The 17,232-nt window shown below is 34.5% G+C and overlaps 1 protein-coding gene across 2 annotated transcripts in view; it reads right to left on the reverse strand.

The window, feature by feature from the left end:
- The window catches only part of CSNK1A1 (casein kinase 1 alpha 1), a 42,346-nt gene that overhangs the window by 12,159 nt on the left and 12,955 nt on the right, over positions 1-17,232 (reverse strand). For both annotated transcript variants that reach the window (XM_016210609.2, XM_016210607.2), the window contains exons 3-7: positions 13,649-13,775; positions 10,094-10,192; positions 3,751-3,890; positions 2,418-2,496; positions 1,117-1,191 (exon numbers count right to left, since the gene is read on the reverse strand). In XM_016210609.2, coding sequence (XP_016066095.1) covers positions 1,117-1,191; positions 2,418-2,496; positions 3,751-3,890; positions 10,094-10,192; positions 13,649-13,775 — 520 coding nt within the window. The remainder of the gene's footprint in view (positions 1-1,116; positions 1,192-2,417; positions 2,497-3,750; positions 3,891-10,093; positions 10,193-13,648; positions 13,776-17,232) is intronic.

A 17,232-nucleotide genomic window follows, 5' to 3' on the forward strand; every position in this document is an offset into this window, starting at 1 on the left:
TACCAATATCGTAAGCATTACCAATGTGAAATAAGAAGCTCAACTGGACCACAAGACTGAAAATATTCCCACTATTTTATAGTAATACCCAATACTTCTATATTTACTACACCCTGAATCAATTATATGTGGCTAATCCAAAAAGAAATAGTCCACAATTTCTACATCAAAATTAAGAGGTAGTCCACAAACATAGACCAATAATCCCTTCTCTTCCTGTAAAAATGGTTGATTTTTCTGACGAACCAAATGAATCTTTCTGTTCCATGGAAATATAGTCTACAGAAAATATGTTTTACCTCTTGAAGTATATAGGTTTTAAAGTTATCTGGGTGAATCATAACAAAAACATTTTACTTATTAACCTAAAACGGTTTTTCATAATTTGAAACAACAAATCCCAAGGAGTCTCAGAAAAGATCACAGTCTCCTACTCCATCAGCTTCTTTACTATACATATGTAGAGAAGGGGAAAGCAAATTTGTGGATGGTGACATAAAGGCATCACCATATACTCCCTCCCAGAACACTATTTCAACTCATGCTGATTTCTACTTTCTATCCCCCAAATATGTAATTTACACACTATTTTCTCATTATTTCAGGTTATTTTATAGTCTCAAAAACATCCATGTGGTCTTTTCTGTGGAAAACCATGGTGATCCATCATGACACAAATATCTCTCCATTCTCAACTCCCATGCTTCTCTACAAAGTTTGAGGTTTCAGAGAAAGAAGCCTGATTCAAATCTTTATCATGAGACATGCCATTTTATATTCTATATTGTTCTGATCTGCCTGCCTTTGTTTTCCCATTCCTTATGTACCAATTGTTGATGTTCTTTCTTTTCTGGCATCAATTTAGGGATAAAGAGAATATTTTTAAGTTTAATTTTTCACATAAATTAGTGAGGGTCTATTAGAAAAGTGTACCTGCTTTCTTACTTCCTCTGTAATTTTTAACAGATGACAGAGCCCAAACAAGCCAGAAACAATAAAACAAACACTTAAGGCAAATGGCTAGCTCCTAAAAGGGTGTTTAAGTTCCAGAGCTGGCAAAGTGTTTCTTTTTGTTCTTGGATCATCCGTATTAAAAAAAATTCATCATGCACTTACCTTACATAAAACTTCCACAGGAGTGGACATCTTCTTTTCACTAATCTTTTCATATTTTTGTTTCTTTGTTGCAGCCTGTAGAAAAAAAAGGAATGAAACTACACAGACACGCTCAGTACTATTGAGAACCTTATTAGTTTAACATACTGGACATAAACTTAAGATTCCAGAGATCATAACCTAGAATAAACCACTCCAAAGTACAATATATCTAAGTTTCCCCCCTTAACTGTTGACTTTTTACATGAGTTTCTACTTCAGGAACATTTTTAGCTATTAGAGGAAAGGGTGAATCTAATAGGAGCATGAAGATGTATGATTTAAGTAAAACATGGGTGGCCAAGTTTGACATTTTTCTTAACCCACAGTCAACATAAGGGCAAAGGTATTATCAAATCAATACCAAAAAAGTGCCCATCATTTAGTGGCATTAATAACTGGTGTTAAGTCAAAATATTTTTCCAATGAAAAATATTCATATTGAAAAAGCTACCCACATACAAGCACAAAACAATTTTCTAGCCTCACAGGTAATAAAAATACAGAAACCATTTTCCTTTACAGGACGAATAAAATACCAACATAGCCATTTAATTCTAGGACATAGAGATTATCATTAATACACACTCACAAAAGAAGTGTTAGGATAATTAATATAGCTAGTTAATACTGGCTAAACCAGTTTTACTGTACACTAAAGTATGTATTTTCAACATAATGGTAACACATCAAAATGAGAAAGTCTCCATCTAATTTCTTAGCCCATGTTAACTTCTATCCAGTTAAAGCTTCTGGTTATCAATGGGTGCTTGACTTACTGTCTCCCCAAAAACCGTTGTCTAGGTGTGACTCTGGGATTCTATATTAGCTTATTCTTACTGAAATGATCAGATTTTATTTTACCAATACAAAGTAAAAATAGCCCGGCCGGGCGTAACTCAGAGGTTGAGCATTGACCTACGATCCTGGAGATTGTGGTCCCATTCCCGGTCAAGGCACATGTCAGGGGCATGCAGGAGGCAGCCAATCAATGACGACTTTCTCATCATTGATGTTTCTCTCCCTCTCCCCCCTTCCTCTCTCTGTTAATTCAACTGGAGAACACCTCATATTAGAAAGGGACCTTAAAGATCATCTCCAATATGTATATTTATTCTTAAAACAAACAGGGGGGAGGGGGCAGAGGGGCGGGAAGGGGACAGGGGCGAGGTGGAAGGGGTCTGTGGAGGGAAATTAGGGAGATATCTGTAATATTTTCAACAAATAAAATAAAAACAACTGGTAATTTGAGTCTGGTTTACCTTTAGTCCTTGCCATGGCAGGCTGGTTCTATTAAAATACATCAAAACATATCCTAATGATTCCATATCATCTCGGCGACTAGAAAAGAAAATGTAAATTTATGAGCTAAAATTATTATGAAGAACGTGTGAAAGAAAGCCAGGTACACAGAAGAATTTTGTCAAGCAAGGAGAGAGCAATTTGCTGTCTTGTGCAAGAAGGTACATAGTTAATGTAATAAAAAATTTCAAAATGCGTTACTTCTAAATAAAACTTTCTCATAAAACTTGAAATTATAAAACCTAACACTGTCTTGCAACTTAATTTTTAAAGAAGGAAAAGGGTTTAGCTAAACAACTTTCCAAACCAAAGAGCAGGACAATTGTAAGTTTTGCAGAAGCTCATAATAACTTTAGGGATGCTGAAATCAATTAACATTGTAAACCTAATTAAGCATCTGTATGATCTCTGTCTCTCTTAGTTGACCCTTGAACAACACAGATTTGAAATGCAAGGCTCCATTTATATGGACTTTCTTCAACTGACCACATTTCAGTTGACCCAGAGCAATTCAATCCCGACTTGTTCAGGGGTCAACTATACACATACATATATTCAGAGAGACCCATATATTTAAGAACTAGTAATACTTTGACTTACAGGAAATGTGAAATCATAGTTTAACCCTGGGTATTCAGATATTCATGGATATTTTCTAAGCTGAAAATCTTCGTATGAGGTTCCTTAACCTAGAAGCATATCATCTGTCATTTCTATGCTTGTTTTGAGTAAAAAATGATTTATAAAAGATGAAGGGAACATGAAAACCTAGAATTCAAGCCAAGAAAATAGCACAGAGATTACAAAGATTTACTTCAAAGTAGATGCTATTCATTTATAGAGTGAAAGAGGACAGAAAGATGACCCACCAACCCCCTTTGGTTCATGAGTACTCAGATAACATTTTCTTTGTAAAAATAACCAATATTCTTCCCCCAAACTCAACTGGCACCAGTAAAATATAAAACGCCCAAAATCAGCATCAAGAAAGTAAGCACTATCTCCAGCTGCAAAAGTAAACATCACGGTAAGATTGCATTTATGCATCTAACTTTTCATCATGCAGTATTTTTCTTCCCAGGAGATAACCTTCAACAAAGAAAACAAGAAGGCCCCATTTAATTGGCTTCTCTGCACTGGCTAAAGCAGCAGGTAAGAGGATAAACAACCACCATTCAAATCCTCAGCCAAGAGACATCATTAGATATTGTAAGAAACTAATTGAAATATTTAAAAAGCCCCTTAATGGCTTTTGCTATGGATCTGATTAACACATTCAATTGTCAAACTCACCTCTGTTCAATACCAAGATGTGCATTGATGCTAGCATATCGGGCAGTGCCAGTGAGATTTTTATCTTCTCTGTATGGTATGTGTTGCCTTGTCCTGTTGTCTCTGTACTTTTTGGCCAAACCAAAATCAATAAGGAATAACTTAAAAGAAAAAAAAAACATTAGGTTTCCAACCTTGTTCAATTAAACTGCTTTTTTATCCATTAAATGGCATTTATTTTCTTTGTTCAAATATATCAAAATAATGTATCATAGGTAGAACAGATAATGAACAAACTTAATACTCCAATAAGCTTTTACTAGTCCTCATCAATAAATCAAGTTTAAAAAAAAAATTAGGTCAAGTGGTTGATCCTGTCACCTGAACAATTTCACAGGCCCAGTTCATTACACACCCAACTTGTTATAGAAAAGTATTGGACGAATGTATATTTACATGCTTGACAGCAGAGTTGACAAGTGTGCTGTGTGCCATAATGAAACCTGGTATCCGGTTACTATTGGTAAACAAGACAGCTCTCAAAATTTGATATTGACAACAAAACCAAGATTTTTACTAACAAAAATAAGCATTTTTTAAACAAGCAGGCATTACATTCTACTACTTCAAAGTGAAATAAATTTATGCATGTGATCAGGTTAAACTTCTGGAAACTATAACAAGTTGATCTAAAATCTTTAAAAAGTACTTAATATCAAGGTGGCTTACAATTAGCAGTTTAAATAACCGAACCAAAAACCAAGCTAATATTTTAGAATAAAATAATGTTCAGTTCTCTCTCATATATGTGGTACACAGAGAGTAAAATACTAATTTATAATGTAGTTAATTTTCAAAAGCAATTCAGGTTTACTCCCCATGATTAAAAACCTTTAAAAGAAAACACAAACAAAACTATTTTTGACAAAAAAAAAAAAAAAAAAAAAAATCCAAAATGTATTCACATTTACCTACCTTATAAAGCAAAACCCCCCACAATATTTACGTAAAGGTTTAGCCTTCATCATAAAATCACATTATGATTATTAAGCAAAGCAAGTTGATGTGCCCTTTTCACTAACACAGCCCTAGACTATTGTTCTTTACTAGTTATGCCCAAATTCTGTAGTTCTTTCCATTAGGCTGACACTGGGTCCCTTCTGCCACAGTTTATAATCTGCGATATGCTGGGAAATCTAATTACCTAGTCTGTTAGGGTTTGTGTCAAAAAATAATGCAAGTTATTGATTTAGGTGAAAAGGACCTGGCTAGGTGTTTCTCGAGGATGAAAAACACCTATTTCAGGCAGGCACCATTAACCTAGTCTTAGGTATAAGCTGATTGGAAAGACACTGAGGTTTGAGCTTCTGTAAGCATGTTAACAATGTGCTATTTATTTGGTCTACTACTATAAAAACAATGAAGATTAAATTTTTAGTAAAATGTAACTGAATAAAGAAAGCTCTCTTATAAAGAAGAAATTCATTCCCTAGGCAACTCAGTTACAGAATATGAAAGTGTTATAAAACACAAAATAAAGCTCATGCTGTTTCTCTTGATATGAACATCAGCTTAGTACACAAATATTAAAATGAGCAAAATATATTTCTCTTAGGCAAAACAAAAATTATGACTTAAGTTCTGCACATTCATACTGAAAATCAATCAAGGGAAAAATAAACACAAAAGGACACCCCAGCTTCAAGGGATTTAAAAAATGTACCTAAGAATTATGTGGATTTTAAATAAAAAGTAATTAGGACATAGAATCTCCTCTAAGGGCTATTTTCTGGGATTGGTTCCTTTATTACTTCAAAATGGAGAAGAAAATAGGAACGTGTGACATGATTATGTGTGATAGCTTTATTCACGTCTAATTTTACAATCAGCAACTCCATTTGCAATTCAATAACCAGACACTTCTCACAACTAAAAGACTGCTTTATAAACTGTTCACTAGAGGTCTTTTCCCTTCCACAACTCTAAAGGATGAATTCCAATGAAGAAAACAAAAAGCATACCAACACTATCTTCTTAAACATCTCGATCATTGGTATCAAAACAAAATACTATGAAGCAAATAAATCAATTTAAAATTTTCTCTTCTGGTAAAAACTGAGTCAGGAAAAGTGATGTCACTGCCAAACAAAGGTATCCTATTTTAAGAGCAAGCAATTGAAAAAAAAAACTACTTAAAATTTTAAAAAGTTTTTAAATTCCTTGGTAATTCATCATTTTCTGGTACCTGTTAAGTGTCTTTAGTACCTCTCTATGCTTTGAATTTAAAAATGAATGTAAACATATAATGAAAGTATATACGTGAAACTGCACGATACCAAGGATACAAACAGCCGCAAATATATAAAGGTAGAACGAGGAAGTCAATATTTACTAAGTCATAAGATAATGTATTTTTATAGGTTTGTATATGCAAAGAGAGGCCTAATCTCTTTGGTGAGTCAAGCAGCTTTTCTGTGGGTTTTAAAGATATGTTCTAAGTAAAATTTGTGCCTGTCTTAAAGAATATAGCCAGTTCTTCAAAGGCATGTGGAAATCAGTTAATGTTGGATACACCGAGATAACTCCATTCAGTAGAGGTGCATTCTCTTCAGAAACACTACTGCCAATTTTAGTTTTTAGTATTTGCAGCAATTTCTCCTAACCAGGGGTCATATTACCCTGCCCTTCCAAAGAATTCACAAGGTTACTTTTCCTCACAACCCAGCTAACCTATAGAGAATTATAAACAATTCAATACAATTTAATAGAAATTAGTAAATGATTATGGTACAAAATATAAGTAAAATGTGTGAATTAATGGTAAGTAAAAGGGAGCACCACAATTGCCTTACAATGTGTCTCACACCCTTATAACACCCTCCCTCTTTCCCCAACCAAAACCTAGTCACCACAGTTGGTACTACTACTTTGTCCATGAATAAAAATAAACATAAATTTATGAAACCTTTGTAACATTGGGATAAAGTGGTCCCTAGAATAATGCTGGGCAGTATGGACAAAAATTAAATAACCACCCAGATGATGCATGTAGTAATTAAGGAACTACAACATATGCTCCCATATCAAATACAATTTTTTTCTTTAATTACTTCATGGCAATATTTCCTTCTCAGTGTATACTAAATTGATAAAGACTCATTTGCTCTAGAGCTTCGAAATTTACCTATCTAAATTTTGTGATTAAAACAACAACAACAAGTATATCCTCTGGTTTGTCTGAAAATTCACACAATAAGAAAGTAGCTATCTAATGTCTACAAACGTAAAAGACTGTGAAGAGTTCTGCCTAGGTTTTAAAAATAGTTAGAAAATTATTAGGATGTTTATCTAGCATGCCAAACACTAAAGCATCAGGTAATACTTTCATTTAATTTGTGTGTTACTAATGGCAATTGTTTGATTATGTTATTGTTATACTGTTAGAATGCAATGTCTTCTATTCCCAGAACATAAAATGTTCTTACTGAGGTAAATCAATTCTAGAAACACTAGAACTGAAATCTGACCTACCTGAAGATCATTAGGGAAGGGGAAGAGAGTTAAGGCATAATATATTCACTATACAGCACTGATGTATTTCATGCATTAAGTCCTACAACTCCAAATAACATTTTTAAAAACTAAAGAGTCTATCTCAAGTTTATCACCAGGTAAAGAATTTCCATACTAGACTAACATATCATTTTCTCATATGGATGGTAGAGAGCTAAACATAATCCTGTTTTCATTTAGGTTTTCTCTAAACTTTAGAAGTTTAAGCAAAAGCCACAAAGAAACATCTTAGTAATGTTATGTTTGCCAAGTATGTCTGAATAATGCCAACGTAAGAGGTGCTTGAGAAAGATCTACATTCTCCAGAATTAAAACAAAACAAAAATAATCAAAATAAAACAATAAAAAAGAAAAGCACATGAATTTGGGATTGAGTTTGGAATAGGAGACAGTTTCAGACCTGGTTTAATCCTGAGAAAGATGGGTCCTGAGAAGTACTAACAGTCATGCTTCTTTTCCTCTTCCCCACTGGAGATTCTAAACACTAAACAGACAATAGAGGGTGGCAGTGCATCAAACAGTATTGCTTACATTGCAACAATGGCCGGCGCAGACAGGCAACACCGAGGCATTAGAGAAAGAACAGGGTAGCCAAATGCCATCCTTCTTCCACCAAGCACTGAGCTTCTCAGTTTTCCAAATAAGAATCACATGCTCAAGAACATTTGAATTCTGGAAAATACTCAGGTTTTTAATGCCGCTAGAATGTGTCACTGCCTAAAACAGGGATAGCAATGGTGACATTTGGCTCTTTTATTTTTTTAATCAAAAATGGGGAATTTGGATCTGTAATCTTTAGTGCCATAATCTGCCCTTCTCCCCCCAAAAATTATACGGGGGGGAGGGGGGGAGCGAAATCTTCAGTAAGGAAGAGGTAGAAGGCATTTAGTCACCTTAAAATTTATTTTCATAAGCATGCAGGGCTGATAACTGGAAGAGATGAGCAAATTCACTAAGATCGGAGTAGCCACTCCTAAACATCAAATTCAGAACAATTTTCAAAATAAGAAATTTTACTTTAAAAGTCAACCTCAAAAGCCCCCCAAAACTGTTTTTCAATGAAAACTACTAGAACAAGCTGACCAAAGAATGCAGTCTCATACAACTGGCATTTTTCAAACTACAATACAGAAAACACTAAAAACCAACTACAACTACATAAACAAAACACTAGTCTAAAATGTTCAAGAACATTAAGTCTTAGTTAAAACACTATGCTTCTACCCTAGGGGCTCTCTGAATCTATGTAACAGCAAGCGGCTCCACAGTATTCTATTTAATATCTCTAAAGAGGACACAAATTCCTAAAAAGATTTTCATCACTGGGCAATTTAGACTTCCTAACACAACTGTGTGATTAACAAGCTATTTTTAAAGGGTGGGGTGGGGGAGGGGAAACAAAGAGGAATTATCTAGGCCATCATTAAATTTTAAGGCAAAAACCATGTCCTGCAATGTCAATACACAGAATACGGATCACATGAGGATAATAGACCTTAGGCGGGGTAGGGGGGGAAAAATGGGAAGGAGAGGGCTGGGAAATGGCCAGAAGATTAGGGTCAAACTGACAAAACTGTAAGATCAGTAAACTTTTCAATTATATTACCAGGTTTTGCAGTAACAATTAAGAACCTGGATGCTTCAAAGAGAGAAGCTACATAATGTTAAAAAAAAAAAAAAAAAAAAGACAATTTGGGAATGGCAAGATAAGTTACACTCTTATTTTTTTTAATATTTAGCTCAGCTTTCAACCAAAAAAAATTTAATTTCCTAAAACTTGGTCAGACCAACATTAACGTCTCACACATTAACAAATAACACCAGTTCTAATGGTTAATAGCTCCAAGTTGGCATTCATACAGGCAAACAAAGGTAAACATTTATAGCTAGACCTAAAAACATCAAACATTTTCTAATGGTTTAATAAAACAAATGGGAATCTTTCTTCCAAAAACATACAAAACAAAAAAACATAAAAAACAAAAAGCCCCCAAGTTGTCCTGAAGTTGAGAATTTCTATCAGATCATTAGATCATAATATGCTTAGTGCATTGCCAATGCTGCCTGTCTGCCCGAGCTCAACATTGAATCAATCGATAAATAAAGCAATTCACTCAATACGCTAATCATTGCAGAAAAAATTAACACAATTAGTTTCTAACTGCAATCATGCGTCACTAGCTAAAACCCAATCATCCCATAAAGTTCAACCATCCTGAGACCCAATAAACACTAATTTTGTTGTATGAATGTTCATTTCACTTGTTAATATTGTCCTTTGAAAGGGGGAGGAGGGAAGGGATAGAGAACCCACCCAACTTGGCACCCGAGAAACTGTCAACAACTTTTGAAGCAGGCCCAAAAGTTACCCTTTTGAATACAGAAATCCAAGGACTGAAGAAGTCTCATTATGAACCATGCTCAGTCAGCAAATGTAATATACCATGGTGACAGAATAGGTCAGTGGTTTCCACACTGGCACAAGCACATGTGAATAAAAAATAGCTAAAACTGTTCAATAGTTCAGTAACAGATGATTACATGTCATTATAAAGCCCTTGGGAATTTTATATTTCCATATAGATAACTAACCTTGGTTGGCTAAGTTGGAGAAAATTTATTTCAAGTTACTAAGTTAATAGATGTTAGCTCATATTCTTCTAGTAGAATCTTTCAAAGCAATTATCAACAGCAAATTAAAGTCACTATAACTTTTTAAAGATTGAAAGTTTACCAAAGCAATTCCTGGAGTTTTTACTGTGTTCTTTCATGCAAAGTACATTTGACTAACCTTATTACAGTGGCGACCAATACCCATTAGGAAGTTATCTGGTTTAATGTCTCTGTGTATAAAGTTCTTTGTATGCACATATTCAATTCTACTGATCATCTGGGGAAAGAAAAAGGGGAGAGAAAATTGAGTTAAGCAATTTGAATTAAGTGATACAAGAAAGCAAGACATTTGTCAATTATTTCAATATCTCAATTCTTTTTCAAGATCACAAGTATATTTTAATAACTTTAGAGTTCGCAAAGACAGTGTAAGACAAAATTAAATGAAAAGGGCAATCAGGCTCTCCATTTATCTCCTGACTGGTAGATATCCAAGCATAAACCTATGTCCTTTGGCTTGTTCTTCCAATATTAATGATTATAATAAACAAGGCAGCATCTAGCCTGCAATTTTTAAATTGCAAAGATAATAAATTCAGAATTGTTTCCATTGTAAAAAATTATATGAAGTGAAAGCTAAATCATTACTTTCCACCTCCAATCTATGCCCCACCCTGAGGTAATCTACGTTAAAACAGCCTGGTATACCCAGATCTATTTCCATGTTCTTACATACATACACACACAAACTCAGACATATACATGTACTTGGGAATAAGGAGTGTTGATCAATAGATAAAGCTGTAAGTTGTTATTGCTTTAAACTGAAATAAAAGTATTTTATTCATTTTACTTTTGTTTGCCTATTTCTTTTTAACTACATATCCAAAACACTCCTGGAAATTGGTAGCATACAAAATAAGCATAGAACTTTTATATAAATGAGGACATATATATGCTGGATATTTCCCCTTTTCTGGACTCCCCCACATTTTTTCTCCACACTAATTTAATCATATTCAAAATCTGAATAGTTAACATGTCATTCTGACAAGTTTTTCTTGAAAATTCTGCCAGGTCAAATGGTATAGGTCTTAGCATTCTTTAATGGCTACAAATATTCTATGGTATGGAGATGTTTTCCCAAATCATCCCCAACCCACAGTATTGCCCCACTGTAAGCAGTAACGCTATTAATAAACTTAAATATATCCTACCTTTTAGTGCTTTTATTTCTACGGACTCTAAGTTCCACACAATTACAGGGAGAGTTGCTGGGTTGAAGGTATGTATACTTTAATTTTGATAGGTGCGTTTCAAAACAGGTCATAAGCAATTCATTTTTTGACTAGGAGTATTTGAGGGTATTCTTTTTCCTACCAGCAAAGTGATTTCAGTTCTTTCTACATTTCTATATTCCCCCTAATATATTTAGTTTGGAAATCTGTTCATTTGTACTGACCATTTCAATGTACTCTTCTATAAACTGTCAAAATATATTTTTTTGTCGATTATTCTTCTGACTTGTTCTTTTCTTGTCAATTTTTCAAAAATTCTTTGTATACAACAATCTTTTATCTGTCATTTGTTATGCAAATAGATTTACATTTTTGAAAACTTATCTTTTAACTATAGTATCTCTTCCAAAATAGTTTTAAATTTTCTAATTATCAAGTATGCCTACCTTTTCTGTAAGATAGTTAGAAACTGTATTTGACAATGTTTTCCATATCCAAAGACTGCCAATATTATCTTTCTACCCAAATGTTCTTGATCTTCTCAGTAGTATGTATCAAGATTCTTTTTTTTTATTATTATTTGTCCTCATTTTCCCCTGAGCTCTTTTATTACCATGAATATACATTTTAAATCTTCCTCATTTACCCTGACAAATATCTTTTGAAGCCAAATCTGTAATCTCTGGCTTAAATTATTTATACTCTCAAGGAAGTAGATGTATGCAATGTCCAAGTACCACCTTATTGATTAAGGAAGTAAAACAAAACATTTGGCTCACTTAATGTACACATTTGTCCTAGGTAAATAATACCCTTCATTAAACTGTGACTATTAAGTCACTGGGCAAAAGACAATGGCACAAACTACAGAATACTTCAAGTGTTGCCTATCATTTACAGAGCAGGACTTAGCTGTTACCTCCTAAAACATGTTTTCATACAACCCTGAATTATTCAGATCCTTTGCAACCAGTGTACCCAGAATAGACTTCTAACACAGAACCCAGAACATCGTATTTTTCCATTTCTCTACTAAACTCTAAGCTCCTAGAAAGAAGGAACTAGTTATATTTCTTCATACCCCCCTCCCCACAAAGCTAATTACAATAGCAAGCCCTAAATAAATATTTCACTGTACAAATGCCTATGTGTTACTGCGCCTACAGAATATAAAACTTTTATTAGGATTCACCTATATGTCAATAAAAACACATTAAAAGGTTTTTGAACCTTTTAATGTTTGAGCCCGTAACATGCCACAAATAGCACCCTATAATTTACTAATATGTTTAAGCTTAGGGAATATCAGGCGCTGATTACAAAAAATGAGCACTACTTTCTAATCCTCTCAATGTATACTTCCTAAAATTCCGCCTCAATTGCTAATTCTATTTATCATCTCATTTTAATTTTCTTATGATATCTGATCTAAATATTTAAAATGTTTTTCTCTTCCACAGCATTTTTTAAAAAAGGAAATCTTACCCTTTAAAAAAAATATATATATATCTTTATTGATTTCAGAGAGAGGAAAGGAGAGGGAGAGAGAAAGAGAGAAACATCAATGATGAGTCATTGATTGAGCCTGCAACCCGGGCATGTGCCCTGACCAGGAATCAAATCCGGATCTCGTGGATCCCAGTTGGACGCTCAACCACTGAGCCACACCCAGCTGGGCTTCCACAGCATTTTTACACACAGAGTTAACTTGAAGCAATTCCACTTTCGTTCCCTTAAAGGTATCTTGACCAAAATTTAAAATTATAAATTTCTTGACATTTACCTATTATTTTTTACTGTATTATCTGTTTCTTTAAGGCTTGTTTCTGATCCCATTCCCACATCTTTAAAACAAATTTTCTTTCTTATTCTCTAAGATAAAAAAACACAAAACTCTAAGCTCTGGCTTTACAACAATTTAATCTAACCTCTAGCCAATGCATGGATCGAATTCACAGCATCTCTAAAAATTCCGATTTTGCTTAAATTCTACCAATGGCCACGTTTCCATCACTTCAAAAAATCTTCCTTGATTAAATTATTTCAGTACCATATTTTCCTCAAAAAATATAGCTTTCATAAGGTTCCACACATAACACATAGCATTCAACTTTTTTAACCAAAATTTCAATATATACATTTATCTCTATTTATATGCAGATACTTTGAACCCTTTCTTTAAACACAATCTTATAAGGAAACGTGCTTCATTCAACACTAAAACACACTTCATCTGACAGAGCAGCTCGAAAACTACTAGTCTAGAGGTGAGTGGTAAACCAGTATAATCTGTTTTTTTCCAATACCCACAGAACAACATGTACAAGTCATATCAGAAGAGTACACTTGAATGAATACACCCCACTATTTTACCTTGTTTGCTGATCCTAAAGATTAAACAGTGACACAAGGGTTTATAAACATTTAAATTATCATTAAATAGTGGTGAACAGTTGTATTTTCGGTTTTTTAATTCTCATCAAAATTTCACATACCTGGTCAGCTAACATAAGTACAGTTTTCATTGTGAACCTTCTTGAACAGAAATTGAAGAGGTCTTCGAGGCTGGGTCCAAGAAGATCCATGACTAGCACATTGTAGTCTTTTTCCTGACCATACCACCTAACAAAACAAAAGGGGAAAAGGAAAAGCAAAGGCATTATAAAAAGCTGATTATCAATATCACCAAATTAAAAAAATCTTAAACCTTCAAGTTTTCCCTCTCTGGTTCAGGTGATGAAACCAGTGACCAACTACACTGCAGAACACAAAATAAGGGTAAGGAGATTTTTCTTCTGTCACATGACCCCACTGTCCTATTAAGACAAGACTTGCCTGGTAGCCTTAACACTCCTCTTACCAGGGCAGCTGAAGTCTATACCCATCTGCCACTGATTCCTGTGACCTTGGGCAAATTATTTAATCTCACCTGGTCTTACTTCCTAATTGAAGAAATGAAGAAGACAATGCGCAATGCATATCAGTCATTTCAAAACATTTCAGAAAGCCAAGATCCCTAATATTGTATCTCCTGTCCCGTTCCCTACCAAGTTGAATTTAATTGATATTTACTTGTCCTTTTTCTTTAAAGGAGTCACATTTTTGCTTAGTTTCAGATTATAGAAAATAATCAGTATTACCACAAAGATGACACTTGTTTTCTATAAGGATCATGTTTTCCTTATCCCATGCTGTATTACTGTGGATAGATATACACTTTGTCCCCAATAACTCAAGGAATATCTCAGAGACTTCAAGGACTTGGAATCACTGCAATAAATGATTTCAAGTTTCTATATGACTGTAATTCTTACTTTCCTTAACAATCAACACTGCTGCCCTAGCCAGTGTGGCTCAGGTTCAGTTGGTTGGAAGTCCCGAATCAGGGCGTGTGTTGTAGGCAACCAATTGATGTTTCTCTCTCTGATCAATAAAAAAAATAAAGAACTTTAAAACTACTCCACAAACATGATACACGAATAACTGCCATCAAACACAAAGAAGAAATTCATTTCACACCCTCTTTGAAGAAACCGGTATCCTGGTGGGGCAAGCTTCTGTTTAACCTTCTAGAAATCTTGCCTACTGGCCTAAGAAAAGCAAAAGATGTGGAAATGGCAGTTGGTCTGCCCTTACTGTACCCAAAACTGTGTACGGTAAGTACTCACTTAATATCGTGAACAGATTCTGTGAGTTTAAGTGAATTAAGCAAAACAAAACATAATGTTAAAAAACAAAACAAAACAAAACAAAACTTTGCCCCCAAAAAACCAAAAGACGTAATGACACAAATTTTAACTCTTGATATAAACAAGAGTTAGTAAGTTCCTATGACATCTCATCAATGTTTTAACAAAATGACATTGAATAAAATGTTGAGAATCTGCTGTACAAGGATGTTCTATAATTTTCCCTCTTCCATCCTTATTTTCCATATGGGAATTCAACGCTTCACATTTGTTCAAACATTTAACTTGAAAGAAAAGCTTGCAGTGGTGAAATAGGAAGAGGTGAATAAAACATAACAAATGATAATATTAAAAGGTAAATGATGAATAGTGAATAGGTTATGTTCTCCTTTTCTTTTTCCCACTCGTTTTCCTCTTCTATTACATAATCACAGAGGCAAATCTGTGCTCAAGAGCTGTCAGGAACTTCAAAAATCAGTTCTTGCAACTATACAAGCCCAATAAGAGTTGTAGCAAAATTTAAACATAAACCTAGTTTATCCAGGTTCTAAAAAAAGAGAACTTATTCTATCCAAGAACAACAAATCCAGAGAGAGTGAAGGCAGTGAGCAAAATCAAAGCAAAAGGGAAAGCATAAATCAACTCTGATAAGACCACATCTCCTCTCTACATCACCAGACTTACACCAATGGCTTGCTGGCAAAGCTGCAATAAAGCAACCACCCAAGCCTAAATCCAAGCCTGAAATGTAGCGCAGCTGGGCGTGGCTCAGCTGTTGAGCATCCACCCAGGATCCAGGAGATTGGGGTTCGATTCCCCGTCAGGCCACCCGCCCGGGTTGCGGGCCAGACAGCCAATCAATGACTCTCTCATCATTGATGTTTCTATCTCTCTCTCCCCCTCCTTTCCTCTCTCTGAAATCAATAAAGATATGTTTAAAATAAAATTTTAAAAACACACATTAAAAAAAATAGTTTTTATGGTACATTTTTCTCCTTACTTGCTTAAGTGTACAGACATATCCACTATTCTCAATGTGAAGATAAATCAGCCATAAAAAAATAGCTAAAAAGTAAATGTTTCAAAGGCTTTTTCCTCCATGGAATAACCATGCATTTCTAAAATAATTAGAGCTTCCTGCTCTGTGTATATTGTTCATACTTCCTTCTGGTCTCAAGGAATATGTAATACAGCTTATTTCTCTAAAGCTAACACCTCATATCCTCCCCATGTGTGCTTTCCACCTGTCTAACTCATCCAGACATTATTGTACACAGATTAGAAGCCAGGAACAGTCTTCTGCTTATCCAAATCTTACTTACTCAGTTTCTACCTTCACCTCTATGCTTCCCACTTCTACTCTGAGAGCTTCCAACTTTCTATTGCATACCAAAAAAGTACCTTACGGTCTGAAGAATATGCTAAGAGAAGGCAAGGTCCACTTCTCTGTTCTCATCTCCTTTCCCCTCAACCTCTATCCAAACTAAATCTAGTTTAAAAATTAAGACACACATAAAAGCACAAATGTAAGATGATACATTCACCAGTCACTGGGGCAGACAAAAATGTTAACAGAATTCAGAAAACCAAAACATCATGGGAACTAAATTTGTGCAAAGAAGCCTCATGGAAATGATCTATTACAGGTCACAGCCTGAAGGAGGGACAATATTCTGAAAGGGAAAGGTAGAAAAGGGCGTGCTAGGCAGGAGCACAAACAGACCTATAGAAAGGAGAGTCAAGGTGGCATAGTTTCAGGCTATATTATAGACTTTTAAATGCCAGGCCAAAGTTTTTAAATTCTTCAAATAACTGGGGGAATTGTCAATAAAGTGTGGCTGGAACATAATATAATTATTTTAGGGTTAGCCTTGGCATCAGTATGCAATATGAAAATCCAAAGTAGGGGAAGAAATGACAATGACATGGGGACCAATTAGAAGTGTTATATATATTCCAGTTGGAGATTTGAGGCAAGGGGTTTCTTTTTTTGAGAACTCTCTTTATAAAAATGGAAATATCTTAGAAAAGAAATTACTAAAATAAAATATTTTAAGTTTTGCTATAAGACCTGAAGTCTTCCAAGAACAACAAATCAGTATAATTAGTATGCAGTTCTGCCGAAAACACCCAATTAAGTTCCATTCCTATGATTAGGACAATAATAACAGAAAAAAATACATTTGTTTAATGCAGGTCTTCTCCTTCTACCATCTTGATAGGCGTGATAGTTAATTTTATGTCAACCTGACTGGGCTAAGGGATGCTAACTAAGTAAACCATTATTTTGGGGTATCAGTGACAATGGGCATGTGAATCAAGAAGATTAACATTTGAAAGTAAAGAAGATCATCTTCCCTCAAGTGAAGGGGCTGAATTAACAAAAAGGT

This window comes from Miniopterus natalensis, chromosome 4, assembly GCF_054644295.1.
Source record: "Miniopterus natalensis isolate mMinNat1 chromosome 4, mMinNat1.hap1, whole genome shotgun sequence".
NCBI classification, from domain to species: Eukaryota; Metazoa; Chordata; class Mammalia; order Chiroptera; family Miniopteridae; genus Miniopterus; species Miniopterus natalensis.